The sequence below is a fragment of the Microcaecilia unicolor genome, chromosome 3, assembly GCF_901765095.1.
Source record: "Microcaecilia unicolor chromosome 3, aMicUni1.1, whole genome shotgun sequence".
Lineage (NCBI taxonomy): Eukaryota > Metazoa > Chordata > Amphibia > Gymnophiona > Siphonopidae > Microcaecilia > Microcaecilia unicolor.
In genome coordinates this window covers 86,459,924-86,485,654 of record NC_044033.1, presented here as the reverse complement: position 1 = coordinate 86,485,654, position 25,731 = coordinate 86,459,924, and the positions used below count along the sequence as shown (strand labels likewise).

At 40.3% G+C, this 25,731-nt stretch overlaps 1 protein-coding gene across 3 annotated transcripts in view; it reads left to right on the top strand.

Annotated features, from left to right (window-relative positions):
- AFTPH (aftiphilin) overlaps nt 1-25,731 on the top strand; it is a 133,339-nt gene that overhangs the window by 83,129 nt on the left and 24,479 nt on the right. For 2 of the 3 annotated variants that reach the window (XM_030196139.1, XM_030196141.1), the window contains exons 4-8: nt 6,055-6,181; nt 6,524-6,580; nt 15,914-16,036; nt 20,021-20,081; nt 23,464-23,547. In XM_030196139.1, the coding sequence (XP_030051999.1) occupies nt 6,055-6,181; nt 6,524-6,580; nt 15,914-16,036; nt 20,021-20,081; nt 23,464-23,547 (452 nt within the window). The remainder of the gene's footprint in view (nt 1-6,054; nt 6,182-6,523; nt 6,581-15,913; nt 16,037-20,020; nt 20,082-23,463; nt 23,548-25,731) is intronic. The other variant, XM_030196142.1, reaches the window with a different exon arrangement.

Here is a 25,731-nt window from a genome sequence, read left to right as displayed (position 1 = left end):
TATCATTTTCCCCTTTTGAATGTAATTTGCATACATTAATACATGTACCCTTTTTTAGTTGGCACAACTTCCTTGGCGTTTAAGGTTGTTTTTCCAGTTTGCAGCCTGGTTCTGGATTCTATGGCTCCTCTAGGTCCTTAGATGGGAAAGCATCATAGGGCATTTTCTTGCTCTTCAATTTTCTAGTCTCACCCTTTTGAGCACTGCTTTGCTATATCTGTGGACTGGTCTGATGTGGATTCTAAGGAAGGAAAATTATGCCTTACCTGATAATTTTGATCTTGTAGAACTACAGGAAAGAAATGTATTATACATTCTCCATATTGTCTATAATTGATACCAGCATAGTTCTCAGTGCTACTGTTCTTCCTAAATTCTGCTTGCGCCTTATCCAAACAGTGACATTTTTCAATAAAAAAAGTCCCATTTCTGAAATGGCCTCTTTTTCAGTCAATTTGGGCATGAACTGCAGATATGAAACTGGATGGTAGTTCGCCAAATCATTCTCATCCAAACTCTTTTTCTTAAGAATAGTAGTGACCATAGCTTCCAGTAAGCACACTGGAAGCCAACCTTTTGTTAGCAAGGCATTAGTAATCACCAACAACCAAGATAACATTGGATCTGAACGTTTATGAAATAACTATGCAGGAAATGGGTCTAAGGAGCAAAATGAAATATGCTCATATAAATGAGCATATATAAATGATGAACAAACTAACAGTGTACAAGAATCAGAGTTGAAGCCTTTTCACAAAATTTGGTCAGCGAGAAGGGCAAGGAGGTCCCTTACTCAGAACAATGGTCAGTCAAGTGCGCCAAGGAAAAAAAGAACACAACTTATATTCCCAGACTATACGCTAGAAAAAAAATTGATAACATTGGTTGTATTCAACAAAAAAATGTTCAGTAATTTAGCCTGAAACTCTTAATACAAAAAAAATACTGACTCTACACCCTCAAAGTGTTAAATGTAAAGATATATTGGAATGGGAATGGGATTTAATATTCTGCCTTTCTGTAGTTACAGTCAGAGTGGTTTACATATTATATGCAGATACTTATTCTGCATCCACACACAACAGTGGGTGTAGAGCAGAACTTAAGTCATTGACCTATAGAATTCATCACAAAAGAGGTCTAATTGTGGTTTCATCTCAGTAACAGCAACATAATCGCTCTCCAGTAGCAGGTAAATTATTAATTAATTTTAAAAAAAACCTACAACTGTCCTTCGGGATCTGTAGAACAAATAAGTACATAAGTACATAAGTAGTGCCATACTGGGAAAGACCAAAGGTCCATCTAGCCCAGCATCCTGTCACCGACAGTGGCCAATCCAGGTCAAGGGCACCTGGCACGCTCCCCAAACGTAAAAACATTCCAGACAAGTTATACCTAAAAATGCGGAATTTTTCCAAGTCCATTTAATAGCGGTCTATGGACTTGTCCTTTAGGAATCTATCTAACCCCTTTTTAAACTCCGTCAAGCTAACCGCCCGTACCACGTTCTCCGGCAACGAATTCCAGAGTCTAATTACACGTTGGGTGAAGAAAAATTTTCTCCGATTCGTTTTAATTTTACCACACTGTAGCTTCAACTCATGCCCTCTAGTCCTAGTATTTTTGGATAGCGTGAACAGTCGCTTCACATCCACCCGATCCATTCCACTCATTATTTTATACACTTCTATCATATCTCCCCTCAGCCGTCTCTTCTCCAAGCTGAAAAGCCCTAGCCTTCTCAGCCTCTCTTCATAGGAAAGTCGTCCCATCCCCACTATCATTTTCGTCGCCCTTCGCTGTACCTTTTCCAATTCTACTATATCTTTTTTGAGATACGGAGACCAGTACTGAACACAATACTCCAGGTGCGGTCGCACCATGGAGCGATACAACGGCATTATAACATCCGCACACCTGGACTCCATACCCTTCCTAATAACACCCAACATTCTATTCGCTTTCCTAGCCGCAGCAGCACACTGAGCAGAAGGTTTCAGCGTATCATCGACGACGACACCCAGATCCCTTTCTTGATCCGTAACTCCTAACGCGGAACCTTGCAAGACGTAGCTATAATTCGGGTTCCTCTTACCCACATGCATCACTTTGCACTTGTCAACATTGAACTTCATCTGCCACTTGCACGCCCATTCTCCCAGTCTCGCAAGGTCCTCCTGTAATCGTTCACATTCCTCCTGCGACTTCTGCCCTATCACTACAAGAGTCACTCAAGACCTATTGAACAAATTTGCCATTCCATAACGGCATCAACAAGGATTTTCCTAGGAAAAAGCAGCATTAAACCTACTGCAGTGAGCCCTTTTGGGAAAACAGAACAGGCCAATTACTACTGAATCCTGTAGACATTCATTGCTAACAGACTACGTGGCCTTGATCATACAAGCAGAACACAGATAAATAGCCCCTCTTCAAACACAGGATAAATGACCACAAACTTAAAGTAGAAATATGTAGACAAAAATTAACCAGAAACCCCAGACTGCATACATGTCCCCCTGTACTCTGCAAAATATAAAGTTAGCAGATATCAATTCCCAACACTGACATATTCCAATCACTAAATGGAAAATAAATTTTTTCTGCTTCTGTTTGGCGATTTTATTTTTCTAACCATTTTTGTTCCAGTCTCTTACCTCTCTGTCCAGCCTCCTATCCATTTGCCATTTCTTTTCTCTCCTCCTGTCTTTTTCATTTCATTTCTCTCCTCCTGTCTTTTTCATTTCCTCCCTATTTCAGTCTCCAACATTGACCTTTTATGCTCAGCTTTCTTCCATTTATTTTCCTGCCTCTCAGTCCATTCAAATGTCATCCCTCCTCACCATCTTGTATTCAAGTTCTCTCTTTACTGCATCTTTGTATACCTTTCCATCCCTTCCCCACCCATGTCCAACATCTCCTTTGTCTGTTCCTTTCCCCACCCCCTGTTAGGCATCTCTCCTCTCTTCCCTTCCTCTGTGTCTAGCAACTCCTCTCTTGCCCCTTCCTGCCCCCTTCCTAGCATCTCCCTTGATTTTCCCTTCTGCTTTACCCATGTCCCGTATATCCTATCTTTCCTTCCACCTCACCCTTCTCCTCTTCTTCCCTCTCATAATCCCCCCTAACATCTCCTCTCATGTCCCTTTCTGTGCCGCCACGACATGCCTGAGTCTGCAGCAGAAACAGAAAATGGAAGTGCCAGTCTTTGAAGCCCGAGCACATGCTTAGTCTTTCATCTTCTGGCCCCACCCCTTCTGACATGACTTCATATGCTAGAGGGGCAGAATCAACAAATACTGAGCATGGACATAGGCTCCAAGGCCCCACACTATTTTTTTCTGCCACCCTTTTCTCTTGTCAGGATGGGGAAGCTTTTTTTTGTTTTTGCATTCTCTCCCCCACCCCCACTTATATCCTGCTTGCTTGGGTGAAGGAGGAGAAAACCACAAATAGTCTCCTCCCATGCTGAAGCATAGTGAGGCAGCCACTGCAGGGTTATTTGGGGGGCTTTTTTTAATGCCCCCAAAATTTACTACCGGAGGCAGCTGCCTCACCCTACTTAATAATAGAGCTTCAACCAGTTTGAAGACAAGAACTAAATAGCCCTACTTAGAAGGGAGATAACTGCAATTTATTTTTGTCCCTTGTACCTTTCTGTACACTTTTAAGAACTTCCTCTGTATTAAATGGAACTTCTGAAATTCAGTTCAGGAATTTGTGTGGTGTTGCTCTGAAAAGAGAGAACAGCAACCACAAGATACAGCGTCATTTCTAATCTTCTGAGTCTCCCTACCATTCTGCAGTTTGTGAGCAGGGGCAGATTGGCCAATTGGAGGATTGGACATTCCTTGGTGTACTCTGCAGGTTTCTGGGGAAGGGGGAGAAATGGGAGAGGAGGAGCTGGACTAGGGTGCAGAGTAGCTGTTCTTTGCTCTGTGCTTTCTGCTTAAGCTTCTGCCTTACCCTCTGTTTTCCTATTTCCCACAGGCTACTTGGGAAGGGAGTTGCTAGAGCAGGAAGCAGAAGGATGTTCTCTGGGTTATGTTCCAAAGTTCCAAGTTATAGTGAGTGCAGACGGGGCAGGGTGGTGAAAACGTTGGAGGTAGGCCATGTTGTTTTGGCCTACACATGAATATCATACACTGGAAATCTTCAGGTGATAGTGCTAGCTTTTTGCCAAAAAAATTAAAAAAGCTTGGCAATCCCTATCTTTAAAAAGCTCATTGGCTACCTATTTGGAACTGAATTACTTCTAAGATATTACTTCTGGTTTTCAAGATTTGTTCCCTTGATAAACCAGCCTATCTTTTTTCATGAGCTCGTAGGTCTGCACATCAAAATGGGCTTAATGTACCAACCTACAGGGAGATCGATCATGAACATACTAGATGCTCCATTTTTTTCGGTACAAGGCCCTAAACATCATCTCCAACTCAGTTTAAGGCAACTGTTAAAACTTTTTTGTTTCGATATGCTTATTCCTAAACTACTGCTTTTTCCCAGCCATTTTTTCTGATGACTGTGTGAGACTGACCACACAGCTTTGGAATACATGAAGGTTAACCTCCTATGTATATTTCCCCCCTCCCCCACCTTAGTCCTCTCAATGATTGTAGTTTCACCTTCTTTCCCTACTGTTATGCATTGAATAATGTATCCCCTCTTCACGTTTAGATTGTAAGCTGCCCAGATGGCATGTTCTGTTGGGCGAGATAGTAAATCTTAATAAACTTGAAGCTTGTGCAGGCAGCTTTGCTAATAGCAGTGCTTAGAGTGGAAGTCATAGGCCCAGCATGCGTGGAACAGACTCCCTGAGCCCATACGCCAGGCCCCCTCCCTGCCCATCTTCAAATCATTGCTCAAAGCCCACCTCTTTAATGTCGCCTTCGGCACCTAACCACTACACCTCTACTCAGGAAATCTAGACTGCCCCAACTTGACATTTCGTTCTTTTAGATTGTAAGCTCCTTTGAGCAGGGACCGTCCTTCTTTGTTAACTTGTACAGCGCTGCGTAACCCTAGTAGCGCTCTAGAAATGTTTAGTAGTAGTAGTAGTCCCTCCCTTTCCAGCCAATTTTTTTGTTTGTTTGCCACAATGCATCCTGAATTGTTGGATAAATGATATCAAACACAGCAAAACCACATCCGTTCTCTTATCTGTCCATTTAGGAGAGAATAACTTCAGAAAGTTTGTTTTGCAGAGATTCAATTTATATAAATTCAGGTAAGAAGAGTACAGAAAGGTACAGGGAAAGAAAATGTTACTTGTGGTTGTTGTAGATACATAATCATTTTGTAAGCAAAAGTTAATGAATGATAAATTCATTTCAATATCACATTCCATTTGCTAACATGCAATTTGATTTCCTTTAATCAAGGAGTATATTGAGCAAATGAATTGATGTGTTAGAAACTGTCTTTGAAGGCTAGCTATATACAAATAGTTTTGAGTCAAATATAAAATCTACATCATGTTCTCTGAAAGCTGCATGACACATTTGGATTTCTTTGTATTTATAAATATAAAATTCAGATGCGTTGTGTAGCATTCAGATCACGTGAAGTATGTGTTACATTTGACTGTGAAAGCTATTTTGAACTGACAATTGTGTGCATTATTTGTATTGTCTTGGTAAAAGACATTGTACCGGTTAGGGGATTAGATTTTTTTTTTCATTTTTTTATTTCTGTCCTGTGAATACCTGGAAGTTTTATTAGTCTCCATTTTCCTTTCTGTGGTTGATGCCTAAACCAGACAGCTAATCATGATGGTTATTGCTTGCACTTGCTACAAATTTCTATATTAATTAGAAGGTTGATGAGACCTTAAGTAGACCCTCTCCTGTCTGATGTGGGCTTCATTTTCCAATTAGAAGTCTGAATACTAATTGTTGTGAGAGCACTGTGGTAATTTTAGGTCCCCAAACATTAGTGTTTGTGAATAAAAGTCTAATTGTTATGTACACTATATCATTAAAAGTGGCATAGGTTGTAGCACTATTGAGTCCTGTTGGTCACTTGGGATGACTTGGTTTGTGTTGGGCCACACAGGGAGCTGTTTCATGTGTGGACGGAGCTGCAGGATATCCATGACAGTCATGGGCTGAGGTACCAGTGGGGTGGCTCCCACAGCAACAAAAAGCTCTTATGCTCCCTGGGAATCGATACAAGGAATATTGTAAGTATACAGAAAAATGCTAGATTAGCTGCTGTTTCTAGAAATACTTTACCTTTTAAATTAGCAACTGTGGAAATATATACTTTTTCAGCATCCTGTACATTTGCATGTCTTTGTTGCCTACAGAACTACTGTACTTCTGTAAGTTTTATTAGAACAAAGTTAAAATTAGCTGGCTTTCAAATATTTCTAAGATGTTTTCACTAGAGCTCTGTGGCTTGTGTGAAGGACTTAAAATGGAAGCTATATGGAACCACATTTCAGAGATCATTTTTGTAATATGGTATATATTTTGCAGATTTAGATGGAATGAGTGTCTGTCTTTTTTTTTTTTTTTTACAGCTTTTTACAGGCAATAAAAAGCAGCCTGTTATAGTACCCATGTATGCTGCAGGACTGGTAAGTACTGTAATAAGTTTATAATGCATAGCTTCCTACTTTGCAGGTTATACCTTTAAATGCCTGTGTACACCAAGAAGACAATTTTCAAAGCCATTTACCTGCACAAATTGTGGCACAGTGGGGTAAAATGGGTTGACTGAAAATAGCTTTCCTCTGCACAGAGACATTCCTAGGGATTGTTCCTGCCCATGCCGGTTTTCAATCCCCAAATGGTGAGGCTGCCGTGGGAAGTTGCGGCCACCATTTTCACATCTCAGCCAGCTGGAGCAGGAGCGCCTTGGGATGCTTCTGTCCTGAAGAGACTACTAGACCACTAGAGCCTTTTAGAATGTAGGCCTGAGGAGGATTTTGGGTCAGTTTTGGTGCCAAAACCAAAACTGTCGACCTCTAATTCAGATGAGAGCCCTGCTTCCACTATTGCCACTTGTTATGACCTGGAGCAAGTCACCATGAGGCGGGTGTACTGAATGTCATGCTTGCAAATAGCCCTTTACATGTAATATACATAACACTCTGAAATGCAAAAAGTTGCTAGAATTTGTGCTTCTGTATGCTTTTTCACAAGTAGGGCCCACTGGGAAAATATTGGCAAAATTGGGACATATTTGTAGTAAATATTTTGTGGTTAGTGTATTTGATATACTTCCTATAAAAGAAAAGTTTACTTAAATGATATACAATAAAAGAATAAAACATTCATTGGGAGACAATGACAGGCAGAATATAAAGGGAGGCCTAAGTAAAAAAGACAACTACTCAGGGATGCTGCATGAAGCACACCAGCAAATGTGGCAAGAACAGAACAGGGAGAGAAAAATGACTCTGTGGTTAAAGTAGTAAGTTTTGGTGCTCTCTTAAGCTAGTAAATTAATTTTCAGTACAGATATAAAGTAGGGCTGCAAATGAATCGCAGTTAAGTCTTTGATTAATATATTAGTTGTAAATCATGATTTAAAAAAAAAAAAAAATCACGTCTCCTGAAAACATCTTTTCTGCTGTCTTCCACTTTTAACCTCTTGGCACAATCCAACTCCCTCCCCCCCCCCCCCCCCCCCACCGGTGTTTCAACTTCCCTCTCCCCTCTACCTTAAAGGTGGTCTTCCGTTGATCCCCAGCAGTGGCAGCGTTTCACATAGGCTGCCTGCAGCTTGGTCTGAATCTTTCCCTCTGACCCTTCCCACCTATGCAGAAAAACAAAGTTATGTCAGAGGTGGCAGGACAAGCCAGAGGAAAAACTTCAGAGCAGACTGCAAGCAGCCTATATGCCATACTGCCACTGCCAAGGACCTACAGAAGACCACCTTTAAAGTAGACTGGTGGGGGGGGGGGGGGAGAGAGGATTGAGGGGACAGATGCTAAGTCCAAGGTGGGGGGGGGGGGGGGGGGGGGGAGGAGAGTGAGCTGCAGACCTGTGAGCAGAACTGGAGGTGCTACCGGTGAAAGCTATGTTTTAGGCAGTGAGCTCCAGCAGCCATGTGAAGAGCTTGGTGCTCCTTACCACCAAGTTCGTGTTACCTAAGAATAGCCATACTAGGTCAGACTACTGGTCCATCTAACCCACTATCCTGCTTCCAACAGTGGCCAATTCAGGTCACAAGTACCTGATAGAATCCCAAATTAGAAAAGTTCCTTAATGTGGCAACAGATCAATCCAGGACAAGAGGGTTATGCCCATCAACCCGCAGGTGGAGATGGAGAACACAGTGTTGCACTGTGTCTTAAGCCCTGATGCTCATTGTCACCTCCCAGTAGGTAGTGTGTACGTCTCTGACGACTTCTCCAGGATCGACTTTCTGGGCTTAGTTGAGCTGGGGAGGTCTGTGGCTAGTCTGTGCAGCTTCGGAAACACCTAGGCCCAGATGCATCAAACAAACGTTACAAACTCTAAAACGTTAAAGTCCCTAACGATTTTTAAAAAACGAAGAATGCACCAAAAAAACAAGTCGCACAAGTTCGGTGCGGTACTGTAAAGTACAATGCACCAAACCTGTGTAATCCCCATCCGTGATCGGCCCCTAAAGCATGCGCAGAGCAGCCAAGCATTATGCTGGCTGCTCTGCGCATGCCACAAATGTCAAAACTACAAAAAAAAAAAACCCAAAACACAAACACGTGTGTTTTGGGATGGGGCAAAGGCGCTCGTCAAGAGCATCCTTCACGTACGTGCTTGCCCCCGCCCATCCCCACCCGAGTATGCCAGTGCTCCCTGCTTCCCCCCTGCATCCAAACCAATCATCAATTCAAAATAAAAAGCACTAACTTTTTGGGATTTTTAGAAACTTTCAGGCTGCCCCGGCACCCCTCCTTTCCCTTCCTGTTTCCCAGCTTTGCCTCCCACCATTCTCTGCCCCCGTGCTCCCCCCCCCCCCCCCCCCCCCCCCCCCCCGAGATCGTGGCCGCCGCTCCCCCCCTCCACCGGGCCCCCCTCCTTCCTACCGGGCCCGCACAGCGTCTTTCAACTCTCTAAGGTGCTGCACGGGCAAGAAGAACGCCGAGTTGTTGCATCTTCACTGTCTTCGTGTCTCCTTTGCTGCTGGGCCCGCCCCTGTCTGACGTAGGTTACTTACATCAGCCAGGGGGCGGGCCCAGCAGCAAAGGAGACGACAGGTCTGAGCTCACGTAAAATTTCAGACTGTAAGTGATTCGTTGTAATCGTCGGTATGGTTAGTGCATTGCTAATTGTTCACGTTTGAATTGGAAGTGACTAGTTTGCATTCCGTTTTCGTTATCTGCTAGCGGCTTCCGAAAAAGGCCTATAATGCATGCAACGATGGAAATTTTCATCGTTAAAGGGTCATTAAAGGGTCGTTAATGTTTAGTGCATCTGGGCCCGAGTGGTTCTTGTTCCCTCTCCCCTCCCCCACCCCCACCCTGTACTTGTCTCCTTCCTCTTTTAAGAAAAAAATAAAGCGCCTGAAGATTTAAAAAAAAACAACAACAATAAAACGGACAATAAGCGGTGTTTCAGCAGCAATGCAGTGAGCAGCTCCAGGTCTTCATTTGAGCAGGGATGCCTTTAGGTGATTTGGTGGGGGGGGGGGGGTTTCTTCTTGATAGTGGTGAGTACCTCATAGCGGCTTCCTCTGAGACAGTTGAGTGCTGTCCCCAGTGTAGGGCACAGAAGTTGGCAGAGGGAATTTGTTCCGCTTATTCCAACTTGTCGTCTCAGCAACAGGACTCTTTGGGGTAGGGAGCTCTGTCTTCGGCAGGTGCGGTGGCTCCCTCTTCTAATGGCATGGCAGGCGCTCTGGTCATCAGCCCATAAGGGAGTAGAAATCCAAGGGAGCTGTATATGCTTGGAAATAAGAGGCTGATATGCACAGACAGGAAGAGGGACCATAGTATCTGAGGATCTGAAAGGTGACTAAACAGTGTGACAAGGTGGTGGCCATAGCCAGAAGGATATGAGGCTGTATAGAGAAAGGCATAACCTGCAGAAGAAAGGGCATGTTGATGCCCCTGTACAAGTCGTTGGTGAGGCCCCACGTGGAGTATTGTGTTCAATTTTGGAGACTGTATCTTGCTAAGGATGTAAAAAAAACTTGAAGCGGCCAGAGGAAGGTGACAAAAATGGTATGGGGTTGTGCCAAAAGACATATCAGAAGAGACTGGAAGACCTTAATATGTATACCCTAGAGGAGAGACGGGGAAAATATGATATGGAAGTCTAAATACTTGAAAGGTATTAATATAGAAACAAATATTTTCCAGAGAAGGGAAAACAGTAAAACTAGAGGACATGAATTGAGGTTGCAGAGTAGTAGACTTAAGAGTAATGTCAGGAAATTATTTTTCACAGAGAGGGTGGCCGATACCTGGAATACCCTCCTGAGAGAGATGGTGGAGAAAAAAAAAAACAGTGACTGAATTCAAAAAGGCATGGGATGAACACAGAGGATCTATAATTAGAAAATGAATGGTATTTAAAAAAAAACAAAAAAACTTAAATGGTTGCATGTGTGTTTGCTGGTCAAGTGGTGCTTTAGATGGTGACTCTGGCTGTGAAAAATTAAGGTCTCGTATATGGCAGTCCAGTTTAGGATGGGCCGGAGAGGGCTTTGACAAACTCAGTAATTTGGAACGTGAGACAGTGCCAGACAGACTTTTATGGTCTGTGTTGTGCAGTTGACAAGGTGGATTTCGATAGGCTGGAGTGGGCTTAACAGCAACTTCAGTAGCTGGAAACTAAGGACAAGTCTGGACGGACTTCAACAGTCTATGGCGCAGAAATGCCAAAGAGAGGCAATGATCAAGTATATCACATTCATTGTTGGTTTAATCATGACTTGATAATGAGTGTGACGGCAGATTGGATGGACCATTCAGGTCTTTATGTGCCATCATTTACTATGTTACTGTGTAAAATAAAATAAGGTGCTCATACTTACACACTAAGGTCTGGCATCAGTATCTAGCTTATTACTGAAGGCATGCTGAAATAGAAAAGTCTTCAAAGGCTTTTTTAAACAGATCCAAATTCCTCCTTGATCTCAAAGAGGCAGGCAAAGCATTCCAGAGTTTTGGTCTTGCAGTGTAAATAATCAAAGCTCTATACTCATTTAATTGCCTAACCAAAAATAAGGTACAGCCAATAGATTTGAAGAGGCATATTTCGGAAACCTAGATGGCTGGTAGGTGGCTGGTAGGGATGCACGCTAGATTGTTTGTTAAAACCTTTAAAAAAAACCAAAACAATAGTATCTTATGTTGTACTCTAAAATAAATGGGTAACCAGTGTATGTGTAACAGAGTAGTGGAAATATGGTCAAATTTAGCTATACCATACAATACCCTAGCAGTGGCATTTTCAGCTATCTGCAAAGCCCTAGGGGTCTTCCTAGGTAAACCTACAAGTAAACTATTACATTAATCAAAGTGTGGTACAATGATACTCTGAATAACCATTCTGAAATTGTCTTGAGTTAAGTAATCCCTTAAACATCTAATCAGTCTAAATTTTGAGAAAATAACACTGACCCTCTTTTTCACATGATTTTTCATGGTTAAAGCTGAATTGAGAATTACACCAAGTATTCAAATCTTATCGACAATTGCAGTTTCCCCACCAACAATGACGAAAGATTTAGAAGTGCCTATGACAGGATAACCTGACAAACATAATTTGTGTTTTGGTCATATTTAACTTAAATGATTTGGCCTCATCCATTGGGTAATAGTTTTCAAATATAAGCATAACAAATCAATGCTGTCCACCATCGATTTTCAGTCTTAAAAAGGATTATATATCGTCAGCATATATCTAGGACTGTAGGCCTCTCAAAAACACATATAATAGTTGAAGAAAGATTTTGAATAAGGTAGCAGATAAAGCAGATCCTTGAGGATCACCGGAACGGGAATCAACAAAGGAAGACCTGTCCCCGAAGAAAGAGGAAAACCATTCTTCTATGCCTCTAATACCAATTGCTCTCAATTGCTGCAAAAGAATTGAATCAAAAGCTGCTGAAATATCAAGGGAAGTCAAGAAGAAACACATCTTTTATCAAAACCAGCCCGAATGATATCTAGAAATCAGCAGATATCTAAATCCAAATTGGTAATTTTCCAGAATTTGATGTTTATCTAAAAACTTGATTATTCAATCAATTAGCTTTATCCAGAAAAGAGAATGAGGATATAGGTCTATAATTCCCTGCATTCCTGAGAATAGCATTTTTAAGTAATGGCGGCTTTATAGAGATCTCTTTCAAATCCTTTACAACAGAAGGATGACGGATCAAATATGAGTTGTTAGTTCTATCACAAATGGCCTTAATTTGTTCTTTATTCACTTTAGAAAAGGTGGACCAGTGTTGATCAATATCAGAGGACACGCCACTTCCAGTGGCAACTCCAATGAGTCGGTCTCGAGTTATGGAATAATCTTTTTTCACAAAATCCTTTAAAAAATCATCACAAAAGATGTGTTTCATTGATTTATGTCTCTGAGGATCTAAACTACTCAACCTGTGAACCATTGCAAAAAGCTCTTCTGATTGAGAAGTAGCCAGTTCAATCCTCTTATTAGAGTATTGCTTTTTCACAAGTAAGGTAACAGTATTACATTGCTGTACATAATGTTATCTTTGAGGGATATTTTCTCCATTCACACTCACTTTGACAAACGTCTTACTATTTTTCAACTCATTATTAAACCTAGGATCAGTACAACTTCATTTGCAAAGTTTGGCTTCATGGGATCAATTTAACTACTACTACTACTTATCATTTCTATAGCGCTACTAGACATATGCAGCGCTGTATGCTTGAACATGTAAGAAACAGTCTCTGCTCGACAGAGCTTACAATCTAACCAGGACAAACAGGACAAATAATTTCATCCAATGCCTCTGGAAAGGCAGAATTGCAAAGGTCAACTGCATCGATTAGCATTCATTAATTCAATATTTCCAGGTTTAGGACTTACAGGAGATTTCAGCATTGCAGATTCATAGTCGTCATGCCTTTCATAATATTATACAGATATTATATACATAGTATTAGCATTCCATGTAAAAAAAAATAAGAAGTTCTATCAAAAAGTGATTAGACCAGGGAACTGGTTTAATATCCTTAATATACATCTGAGAATCTGAAAATTTCTTGTCCACAAAATTGAGGTCCATTCCTATGAGTTATATCTTGAACAATTTGCTGCTATCCAAGAATAGATAAAATTGGTAAAACAAATTTGTAAAAAATCAGCAACAATATCATTTTTCTGTTCCTCATCGACATGAAGGTTAAATTCACCCAAAATGATAGTATTGGACAGTTTTAAGTTAATATTTACCAACAAGTCAATAACAAAAGAATGTTCTAAGATAAAAATCTGGGAGGGCAATAAAAGAGTATTAAATTATCAACAGGTGACATTACCACTAAAAACTCTAATCCTGGAACAGCAGGTAATTCCTGTTTAGTAATGGTACTTACATTTCACCAACTCCCCTATGTAAGTTCAAAGCGGATTCTTTAAATAAGATAACCCCTCTCCCATCTTATTCGAGCAAGATTGTGGCATAGCATGGTAACCTGGAAGGCAGAGTTGTTTTAAAATAACAGCATCTTCGATAAGCAACCAAGATTCAGTGATAGAAGCAATATCATAGTTACCTTCTCTTACTTAGGGCTAGGTTTACTAAGCGGCGCTATGGGCGCATTAGCGTTTTTAACGCGTGTAAATGGTGTACGCTCATTAAACGCTAATGCGCCCATAGAAATGTATAGGTGCATTAGCGTTTAACATGCCTTAAATTTACAGGCGCGTTAAAAACGCTAACATACTTCAGTAAACATACCCCTAAGTCAAATATGGTAAAAATTTAGTTTGAGTGGGCATTAAGTAATAACTTAATATTTTTGTACTGCTTAGACACTCGTAAGACTATCCAGTGGTATCTTTACTAAAATCCTTTTTTGTCTAGATACACACTTAAGAGCTGATAAGATGCCATAGTTGCCAGAATAAGTAGAACCAACGAAAAGAAGGTCCAAATCTCCCGTAAAAAACCACAAGGAACAATGAAAAGAACAGAAGATAACCAAGATAGACCAGATACAAATTACAAAGCGTAAGAGCACCAAAAATCTTTTTATTAGTACCCTACATGGTCCGTGTTTTGGCCAACCGGCCTTCTTCAGGGGTCTTCAAATTGACGTATACATATGTGCCTCCAGAATTCTCATGGAATAAGAGATACAAACGCTGGTGCTAACTGATATCAAGCATAGACACGAATGCCTATAGGCCGAAACACGGACCGTGTAGGGTCCTAATAAAAAGATTTTTGGTGCTCTTACTCTTTGTAATTTGTATCTGGTCTATCTTGGTTATCTTCCGTTCTTTTTGTTGTTCCTGCCAGAATAAGTAGAACAGGAATAGAATACACTGCCATCATTTGACCAAATAGGAAATAAGACTATACCTGGTGTTATGCTTGAAATCTAAATCAGCAAAGATCCTTGAGAGCTAAACAAAGCCCTCCCAAAGTCTGCACAAAGGAGTGATCCTTTGCCTTGGTCCTTCATCAGCACGACAAGGAGACGCTTGTTTCCCCGGTGCAAGATGCTTCTGGCACTAGGCCCGGACTAAAATAGCTCCCACATACCCTGTCTCAACACCACTTTTCAATGGATAGAGTTAAGTGCATCAGTGTTCTCTGCCATGGGCAATAATGCATGGTATCTAACATGCAGTATCTTCAAAGTTTTACTGCATCTTAAGGAAAAAGACCTCTTAATTTATCTGAAGGAAGATAACTACTACTACTACTTATCACTTCTATAGCGCTACAAGGCATACGCAGCGCTGTACACCATATATGAAAAGACAGTCCCTGCTCAAAAAGCTCACAATCTAAATAGGACAGGCAAACAGAACAACTAAGAGGTAAAGAAATTAAAGAAGTGGGGATAAAAGGGTAAAGGGCAAGTGAGTAGTGGTTAGGAGTCAAAAGCAGCGTTAAAGAGGTGGGCTTTTAGTCTGGATTTGAAAACGGCCAAAGATGGGGCTAGACGAACAGGCTCGGGAAGTCTATTCCAGGTGTGAGGTGCAGCGAGATAAAAGGAACGGAGTCTGGAATTAGCAGTAGAGGAGAAGGGGAGAGACGAGAGATTTATCCACAGAACGGAGTACCCGATGGGGGGCGGAGGGAGAGACGAGTGAAGAGGTAGAGTGAATGCATTTATAGGTCAGTAAGATAAGGAAATATATTCTAAACTTTTGTGTTTACCCAGAAGTTTGAGTTTCATTGTTTTCAGTTTTGGCAAAAGCTAGATTAAAAATATAGGATGAAGTACAGAACACTAATAGATATAAAACCCAAAAAGGAAGTCCTAGAAACAAGGAACAGACAAGTTGCTGTTTTGAGGAGTTTGACTAATAACACTATTTTAAAACTTGACTAAAATGGCTAATCCAGTGCTGGGGAAGGCTCCAAAAATGTGTAATATTCAAAGGGTTATTAAACAAACCAGAAGACATGCATATAATTGTTTCTCTTGACCACCAGCCATTTTCTGTTCAGTATTTTTTGTGTTGATAGGTCTTTAGGTCATGCAAGTTCTGTTAAATTACACTGAGCTTGAATACCTTCACTGTCATATTGTATAAGCACATCTTTCAGCCTCCCTATGTTCTAACTTTTCCTCCATTTATCATCTTATTTCACACCACCAGTCTGTCTTCTGCCTCATAAATTTTTTCTGTTTCCCTGTATCAACTTTCGCAAAGTACTTTGAGATACAGTTGATAGTGAAAATGCTAGAAGTGCTTCATTTCCTTTCCACTCTCTGTGGCTTTTTTGATAGTATGATTTTTTTTTTCAGGGTATGTTGGAACCCACCAAAGAACCTTTGAAACCAGTATCTGCTGCAGAAAAGATAGCGTCAATAGGCCAGACTCCCTCCGTATCACCTGATATGAGCACCTGTACAGCTGACCAGTTCCAGGTAAATGGGGAAAGTGCATTCTCACCCAGCTCTGCAGTTTATGCCCAAGGCAAACACAGTACTAGCATAGACAGCTGAAACAGGAAGAGGAAAGTACAGTCTGGGAAAGAAAAGAATTGTATTTATTCCAGCAGGCATATTAGCTTAAAGACAGAACAAGCACAGAAGTAACTATTTTCTGAAAGGAAATTGTGAAGAAAATGCAATTTTCCGAATGTCTGTTTATTTCTATGTTTAGGCATTAAATAATGAACAGCAGCGCTTTGTCTTTCTCACCTCCCTTGTGCCTCCTGTGAATACATTTGCTCTCAAACTGCTTGTGAAGAAAGGCAAACTATTCTACCATGACTAGAGTAGCAAAAATGCTTTTCCTTTAATGTCTACTTTCAGATTTGATTCATCTTTATTTGTAATTCTGTCAACTACATTATAGAATGAGTTCCAAAGACTATCAAGTTTCGTATTAAATATGATCTTACGTAAACAATTATGCTCAACAATGTCTAGCTAGTTAATAAGATGTAATGTAATATTGTTTACGCATCACGTTCAAACTTTGTACCGTAGTCCATAAAATCATCCATGATCAGACCTAATAGAACTACCACCCAGGAACGCAATAAAATCTTCTCGCACAATCCTCAATCTGCATCCTCCCAAGTGTAAAGGTCTGAAATACAAATTAATGTACGCATCTACCTTTTCCTATATGAGCACGCAGCTGTGGAACGCGTTGCCACGTAACCTGAAAACGGTCCATGAATTGACCAATTTCCCTAAACTATTGAAAACTTATCTCTTCGACAAGATATATCACAAAGATCAACACGTGTAACTGTACAATCTTTAATATATCCAGAAATGTCTTATAATGTCTTTTGCTTTAACACAATCATGTATTTCACCACCATGTAACCCAAAACCCTCTGTAAAACCAAATGTATATTCTCTTCTATTTCCAGTATCCATGACGAATTGTAAGCCACATTGAGCCTGCAAAGAGGTGGGATAATGTGGGATACAAATGCAATAAATAAACAATAAATAAATATACTGAATAGTTCCACTGTAACGTATTACTAATTAATGTTAGCTAATCATTTGATAACATACTGTTAAATGTAAACCACTTAGAACTTGTCAGTGAAGCGGGTATAAATGCAAAATTAAATTAAACTCAGACCAGTGAATTTACTAATCCAGACCAATCTGTTGACATGACAAAATGCTAAGGGTTTTTTTTTAATTAAAGTGTGTTAAGCATTTTATGTGTGAATTAGTGCGTTTGGTTAGCACACGGCTGCACTAAGTGGCTGCGGTGGCTTGACATATGATATGCACTAATTCACACATTAACTGCCAGATTCTATATATCATGCCTTAATTTCCACGTGAAAATTGAAGCATATTCTATAACAATGCGTGTAACTTAATTGGTTAACAAGCTAAGCAGCGTTGTCAATTGGATATTAACAAGCAATTAGCACTAATTGGCATTAATTAAGATTTACGCACAGAACTCGCTATGCATAAATTCTGAGTCACATAGTTGAAAAGGGAGTATGGCCATGGGCGGGGCATGGGTGTTCTATGTGCGTTGTATACACCCGCTGTGCGCCTAGTTTAAGAGTTGGGATTTATGCCAAGTAAAACGTGGTGTAAATGGCCCTGATTAAATTTGGTCTTGTGGAGAGGTGCTCGGCATAATTCTATATACTGTGTGGAAATTTAAGCCTATTCCATAAAATTTAGGCATACTTTACACCTAGGCATATTTTTTTTTCCATGTGGAATTTTGAGGTGCCATAGATAGGATCTAGCCTTAACTGCTTAGAATGGAAAGAGTTGGGGAAGGGGCTAGAGGGCGACTGTTGATTTCGATGCCAAAAGTGGCCCAAAATTCATATTCGGCCTTGTGAAACCAAACCCCTCCCCCTTTCCCACCGGTGCCTATTACAAACCCTGGTGGTCTAGTGACTTTGTTGGGGCAGGAGCAATCCCCAGTCACTCCTACCTCTGCCAGCTCAAAGGTAAAAATGGCTGCTGCAACTTCCCACGGCAGTTTTGCTTAACACCACTTCTCAGTGGAAGGAGTTAAGTGCATCCATGTTACATGGTAGCCAACTAACATATAGTATCTGCACATTTTTACTGCATTTTAAGTGAAAAGACTCCTGATTTATCTGAAGGAAGGTCAAGTAAATGTATTCTAAACTTTTGTGTGTTTACCCAGAACTTTTAGAGCTTCACTGATAACAATTGTAGCAAAAGCTAGATTTGAAATATATGGTGAAGTATAAAACAGTTACCTTTGTGTGTATTTGTGAAAATAGTTAAGAACTTCTTCATTGTTTCTCATTTATCTATATTTAAGTTAGTTGTATAGTATAATTATGTACATCTTGCTGGGTTTTTTTCTCTATGTATTTAGGCTATTTTATTTATGGAGGCAATACTATAACAGGGCACCTCTTCTATTACAGCTTCTGGGTGCCCTGATTCCGTTCTAGAATACTAGCAGAAACCTACATTGGCGTACCTAAATTTAGGCATGACCTTTTACGCCAGGTCTACAGCTGGTGTAAGTGGGCACACCCAAGAGCACCATGCAATGTGTGTAACTTTTAGTATTCTAGATGTTACTTTATGTTGAAGACATGCCTTTGCCCCCTCCCCCCATGCACCACTCATGTGTATGCCTCCTTGCAATAACTTGCCATAGCACATATGTGCTATCTTATAGATAACGCATAGCACACTTAGGACCCTGTTTACTAAGCAACACTATAGGTGCGCTAGCATTTTTAATGCATGCTAAAAATTAGCCTGTACTAATGCTAGAGACACCCATATGTGTGTGTCTAGCGTTCGCTAAAAATGCTAGCATACCATAGTAAACAGGGCACTTAGGCATGTAGGAGCTACTGTGAGGCACACACAACTACACATGCCCAGTTATAGAAGTGCCTTTACAAGGTACACCACTTTGCTGTTTATGAAAGACAGTTAAATTATTACAATAAACACATGCTGTTACTTCTCTGATGTTATGCTAGTGATGTTCAGATGATCATGTCTATTTTGTAGCATATATATTTTAATAAAATTTTAATTTTAAATACAGTGGGGATCATTTTCAAACCACTTAGACTTACAAAGTTTCATAGGTTACTAATGCTTTGAAAATACACCTCAAAGTGTTCTTTGAGAACACAACTTCAGGAGATGACAGCAAACTCCTTCATAAGTTTGTTTTTATTTGATTTTATTTGGCAGTTAGCTCACATCTTTTCATTGGTAGTTCAAGGTGAACTATATACAGGTAGATATGTACTTGTCTGACCCTCCTTCACCCCACCCCTGACCCCCAAGAGTTTGTATCAGAGGCAATGGAGGGTTAAGTGACACCCAGGATCACAAGGAGCTGCAGTGGGATTTGGGCCTGGCTTCTTTGGTTCTCAGCCCTGCTGCTCTGACCACTAGGTTCCTCCTTTTTAGGCACTCAGAAGGCCAGAATTAGTCAATCCAGTGAGATAATTTGGTCTCTTCTGGTATTTGAGTCTGGACTGGAATTCTTAGCAATATTGCACTGTGTAGCACTGGATATTGCATGTGTAGTTGGACCCTATGGTTAAAACATTTTGCCTTTATTAGGACGTACTGTAATTTGTCTACAGATAATGGCAAAGACCTGCAGGATATATGTAAAACAGTTTTACTAATAAAAGTTTTGGGATTTGCCTATATTATAATGATACCTATCTACTAGGGTTTCTAACCCGAGATGAACTATTCTTGTCTGTTGAACTAGTTTTTTGTGTGTGCATGTCATGAATGTTCTGTGTGTGCACTTTTTGAATGATTTGTGTATACCACATTGTTGTGATTAATTGTGTGAAAGGCAATCCATAAGTCAATGTTTAAAAAATGCTTTATTTGACAACATTGTCGATGTGGCATACTAACTTTCCTTTCTCTCTACAGGACACTATTCCACCTGTCCAGTTTGACTGGAGTAGCAGTGGCCTTACTAACCCTCTAGATGGTACGTCTCTCCGTAGAGCCTCTAGCACCAGAGCTACAGCTAAGAAAGCTACACAGTTCAGACAGACTTCTCTCTGCTGATTTTATTACTTCTTATTCTTATCTTTGGAAATTCAGGCTTTCTTTCTGATTAGTTATCATCCTGCAAAAACTAGATAGAACCTCTGGCCTTTAAGACTAAAGGAAGACTGATGTAAGATACAGATTGGGGCAGAACACTTAAATTGTATTGTCTTTAATGGACATCTGAGGAGCAAGAATTTTGATTCTAGTGCAAACTTAAACCATCCTGAGAAGTGATTTATGTTCAGTAGTATTTATTTCAAATGTATTTTTTTTCTCAGTAAGCAGTTGTTTTCTGACTATCCGTATATTACAAAACCAAATGTTAACTGCATTTCAGTGACTGGTGACTGGAAGAACAGTCCTTACCCCACATACTATAAAAAATGTTTTTCAATTTATTTTGACATCAGACTTAAAAATCTTAGAAGTGAAAATCAAGTTCCCCATTCCCCCCCCTTTTTTTTTCTGATGATAGCACCAGGATTACATCTAATCAAAATTATATAAAAGCATTAATCCACCGTGAGGTCACATAACAATTAAAATGGTTTAGTTTCACTTTTTTTACTTTATCGATTTTTATATTCTGCGGGTTTTTTTGACCATTCACTATTTTGGATGATGAAAGAGGATAATCATTCACAATGTTGATTCCTGTCCTTACCCAAGAGCAGCATGTTTTCTCACACTGACCAGTGTCCTGTGTGCTGTTTTATATGTTGTTCAGATTGCTTCTGTCTGCTGCATATCAGTTGCCTCCCAGTGCTGTTCACAGATATGTAGAATTGGCTGGAATGGATAACCTGGCTAGGAAGGGAAGCCTGGATGGACCTCTCTTACTGTTGTGTGGTGTCTTATTACATCTGTCAAATCCTTGTGCCTTCTTTTGATGAACAACTTCTTTGAAATGTATCCTGTTTCTGGCTTTTGTTTTGGCATTAAAGGGAAACAGTACAGCTTACTATTAAGAATGAGAACACTGATTTCGGGGGGAGATGCATCAAACTTAGTGAGTCAGCAACTTGCTTTCTAGACCAGTTCCAATTGGTTTAGCAAGCATGCTTTTTACCATATGGGGCAGCAGAGAATGGGAATCCTATGCTAATCTATTTAAATGAGGTATTAAGCATTCAAATGTGCATTCTGAGCAATGCACAGCCATTTCCGAGCGATGCACAGAAGCAGCCCCTACTTTTTGTCACCCTGTGGTCCCAGGGTCCTCTCCAACAGGGCTTCTATCCCTGGGGGTGTAATTCCCAGAGCTGTCCACGAGTTCCCCGTAACCCCTCCAGACAACCAGAATGCAAATGTACTTCAAATTTGGGTTTATTCACCTTTGTATGGACAAGGCAAGGTACATCACTTCCAAAAAAAAGGGTCTTTCCTGGCTTCTCCGTAGGGACACCAGACCTTCCCCTATCCCAGAGAAGGGCAGCTCACATCACAGTTCAAACCCCAGCAAAGTACTGTTCATATCACAGGTCAGGCCTCCGCCACAGCACTGTTCCTCACACAGCTCAGGCCCCAACAAAATACTGTTCACATCACAGTTCAGGCCCAGCAAAGTCCTGTTCACATCTCAGTTCAGGCCCAGCAAAGTCCTGTTCACATCTCAGTTCAGGCCCAGCAAAGTCCTGTTCATATCACAGTTCAGGCCCAGCAAAGTACTGTTCAGGTCACAGTTCCAAGCCTAGTCTTGGGGGTAAAGGACTGCCCCCCTAAGGCTCAGCCCTTACTGCTGGGAAAAGTTCCTGCCTTCCCCCACTCTCCCTCCTTTTGATGATTGGAACAGCTGCTTAATTCTGCCCCCACCCTCTCTCAGCCTTGAGACCAGGTTGGCTATCAAGCCTTTTAGCTTTTTACCTTATACCTCTGCCATTGCAGTCAGATCCATGGGTTCATTTTCCCCTGGCTCCTCCACTGGTCTCTCCTCTCCTTCTTCTCTCACCACCTCCCAGTCCATTAAATCCTCTCCTTTTATCTTCCCCACCTGTTCTTCTGCACCCTGATTATTTCTCATTAACCATTCCCTCTCTTCTCACTCTGCATCCTGGGACTTGTAGTTTCCTTTTCCCTCATGGATTGCTGGGTTTCCTGGGACCAGTAGTCTTCTTCCTCCCCTAGCCTCTGGAGATCCTTATACTTCTAGAGTGGAGTGACTCCTTTTCTCCTAGGCACCAGGGACTTGTAGTTGGACCCCACCCCCGGAGGTGTACCTGCCTGGATCCTTTCCCAGGTCCTTTCCTCACACTTTACCATGGAAATTTTAATGGGAGATCTGGAGCTGTTGGTCCTGGTGGTTCTTCATTGTTACAGGTGCTCATCAGCCGCTCAGGGTCCTCTGCCGCTCCTTCCTGCTTCACCCTTCTCCCTCACAATCACTGCTCCATCTGAAGAGCTGGGGGACAGCTTTTCAAGTGTACTGGGGGAGAGATCAGGGATGGGGAGAGCTGTGGCAGCGATCAAAAACAAAAAGCTACACACATGCCGGAGCAGAAGTTTAGAAAAACAAAAAAAAAAGCCCACGGCTTTCATATACGCAGCATGTATGCATATATGAAAACCATAGGAATGTTGTGGAGGGCTGTTCTGGGCATGCATTGGGTAGCCACACTTAGGGATTGGCTGCCCTGCGAATGCGCTGGCTTGAGCTGCACGGTAAAAGTCCATGCAGCTCATTTGCATGTGATTTGTTTTGAGCATCCCTCACTATTTCCATCTCGGTAATTTTTTCCGAGGTAGAAATAATGAGTGGATGTTACTGGGGACTTTGATGCATCTCCCCCTCAGTGCCTTCCTTTCAGCACAAGTTAAATTTTTTTTAGCTAATTGATATAAAAACAAATTACTCAATTACATAGCAAATCACTTTTCAGTTCTTGGATCTGGGTTCTATGTTAATATCTCAAGTGAGAAGTGGTAGTATTTCAGAGAAAAATTAAGGATTATGGACTTATTGATTATATGAAGTAGTATTGTTTCCCTTTAATAGGAATAAGCATTTCTTTTCTTGTTCTGTCTGAATCTCTTCCATTTTTGATTGAAATAAATGTTTTCTTTCTAATTAAAAAGTTAAGTAGTATTGAGTTGCTTACAACATTTGTGAAGAAATGTACATTTGAATTACATTGTTAATATCATCAGATATCACACGCTAAAACTGTAAGCATTGTTTTGATATCCGCTTTAAACTGTGTACTGAGTACTAATGATAACTTGCATGTTTAAGTGTGTGTCTTACCCCTTTTTACACATAAACCCCTCCCCTGGCTTACCTTCTATATGGCTGCCTACCAACATGGTCACTGAATTTCAAGCTAGTGGAGGTTCCACTCTTCTGAACCTTGATTTCTTTGGGCCCGTGGATGACAGTAGCTCTCTCAGCACCACCTCCATCCCAGGTCAGCAGAGTGCTAAAGCCAGCAATCTAATCTTCTGACAATGTACTAAAAGCATGATCGCTTGATATGGGTTTCCTACAAACAAGAGAAACACTTTCTTTATTCCACTGTAGTCTGACTCGCTCCCTCACTTCTTCATTTGAATCTTGATCCTAGTGGGTAAGGATTGAGTCCTTTTCTTTAGCTTGTAAGTTTGTATGAAATGCAAAAGGTTTAAGGCTGTATCAGTAGTCAGAGTTCAGTGTGTAATTAAGCAGATAGCAACTGTCCCAATCAAAATTACTCTAAGTATTTTTTTTAATTGAAGATGAGAGAGCATTTTGAATGATTATATGCAGACCTATTTAGGAAAAGCAATTGAAGTTGAGCGTGACAAAAAAAAAAACTCCACCTTGGCAAAAAGGTACACTATTACAAGGTATTCTTTCACAGTCTGCTAATAGAGGGTAAGAGAAAGCGCCCTAAAAGCTTACTGCAACTTTTTTTTTCTCATGTTACAAAACTGATACTTGATGTACATGTTTATTCCCATGAAAATAATTTTTTCACACCTGTTGACTTTAGAGTAGAGACCAATACTATTAATTATTTTACTCTAATCGCACATTATAATTTTTTATATGTAGATAGTAACATGTAGAGCTATATATAGAGTGCTAAATTGTTATACTTAAAGAACAAATGGCTGATGTTGCTATCTAAAATGACCTCTAGTTTGGACTTCATTAACTTGTATGAAAATGTCAGACCTATGTTTTTTGATGATTAAGCTGGGAGCAGTGTCATTGCACACTGAAAATACATGCTTATAAAATGAACACACACTTTCAGCCTTTGCTCTCTTATTCCTTTGACAAAGAGAGAATGTGGCCTTGTGGTTTTCTGCTTCAGCTGAATAAAGAAATAAAAAAATAGAATTGTATTCACATTTTGTACTGAGTTTACAGTATTACATGTTTTTTGGCATAATCTGAATTATTTAATATTGTAAAAATCTTTATTTTGTAATGTAATATTCAGCTTTACAAACTCCTGGACAAGTTTTGTTTTATCTTCTCTTACTTTTTTGAATAAATACAAGGAAAAACATTGTGGAGCTAACTGCCATTTTTCCTTTTTGTCTGAATGATTAGGCCTAAATTTTCACCACATCCAGCATTGCTTACCTATCCATTGGATAGCACATAATGTTTAATGTAATCCCACATGTAAATTTATTTTAATCACTCAATAGAGCACAGAAATAATATAATGCTTAATTGTTGGGGTGTTTTTTGTTTGTTTGGTCACATCCTTTCTGTTTATGGATAGGATTTGTTGATAGCTGTTCATGTGGATACATGGTCTGATTTGAGCGTTACCTGTAGGTTAGTTACTCAGTATGCACTGAATTCCATTGGAATTAGCCATCCAAGAGGTCACTGATAGTTTTGTTATAATGGGAAGGATAGGTTTCTGAAAAGGATATTATTAATGATGTACTTTGCACTCATTTCATGAAATCATTTTGCACCAATATTTATGGTATTAGTGGAAGGCATGTGACCTCCAACTCTAGCTGGCAGTAGCATTGATATTTTTCATAAAATTCTGTTAATTTTAGTTGATACATTCATCCATGGTAGCAGCCTTTGAGAAATATGTCTTTAGAGATGTGATTGTATTTGGTTCAGATTTTCACCTTACCAAAATAAATATAAAACAGCTTATGAATGCTTTAGTCACTGTAAAGGTTGGGAAGCACAGGAGGTTAAACATTGTTTAAAGCAACCTCATCTGCAAGTAACCTTTGCCTCCCAGGAATAGATATCATCACACCATTCTTCAAAAGACTATTTAGAAGCCTTCAATATCAGTTGATAAGAAGGTGGCCTGGAAGTTTTGTATCTAGATAGCTAAGGGATTTCACATGCCCCAGTTACTTTTGGTCATAGTTATTCCTCAGATAATCTATACTCTATTGTGCAGACATGAGTGCTGACTAGCATCAACTACTGGAATTCAGGTTTTGTTTTTTAATGTACTGAAATTCCCCCTAAAAGGGGTGAAGAGTTGAATACCTACATCTTGATGTTCCCTGGATATGATTTTCGGGAACATAATTGGAAAAGTATTACTGGAGCACTACACTCCAACTGCACATCTTATGAAGGAGTGGCCTAGTGGTTAGGGTGGTGGACTTTG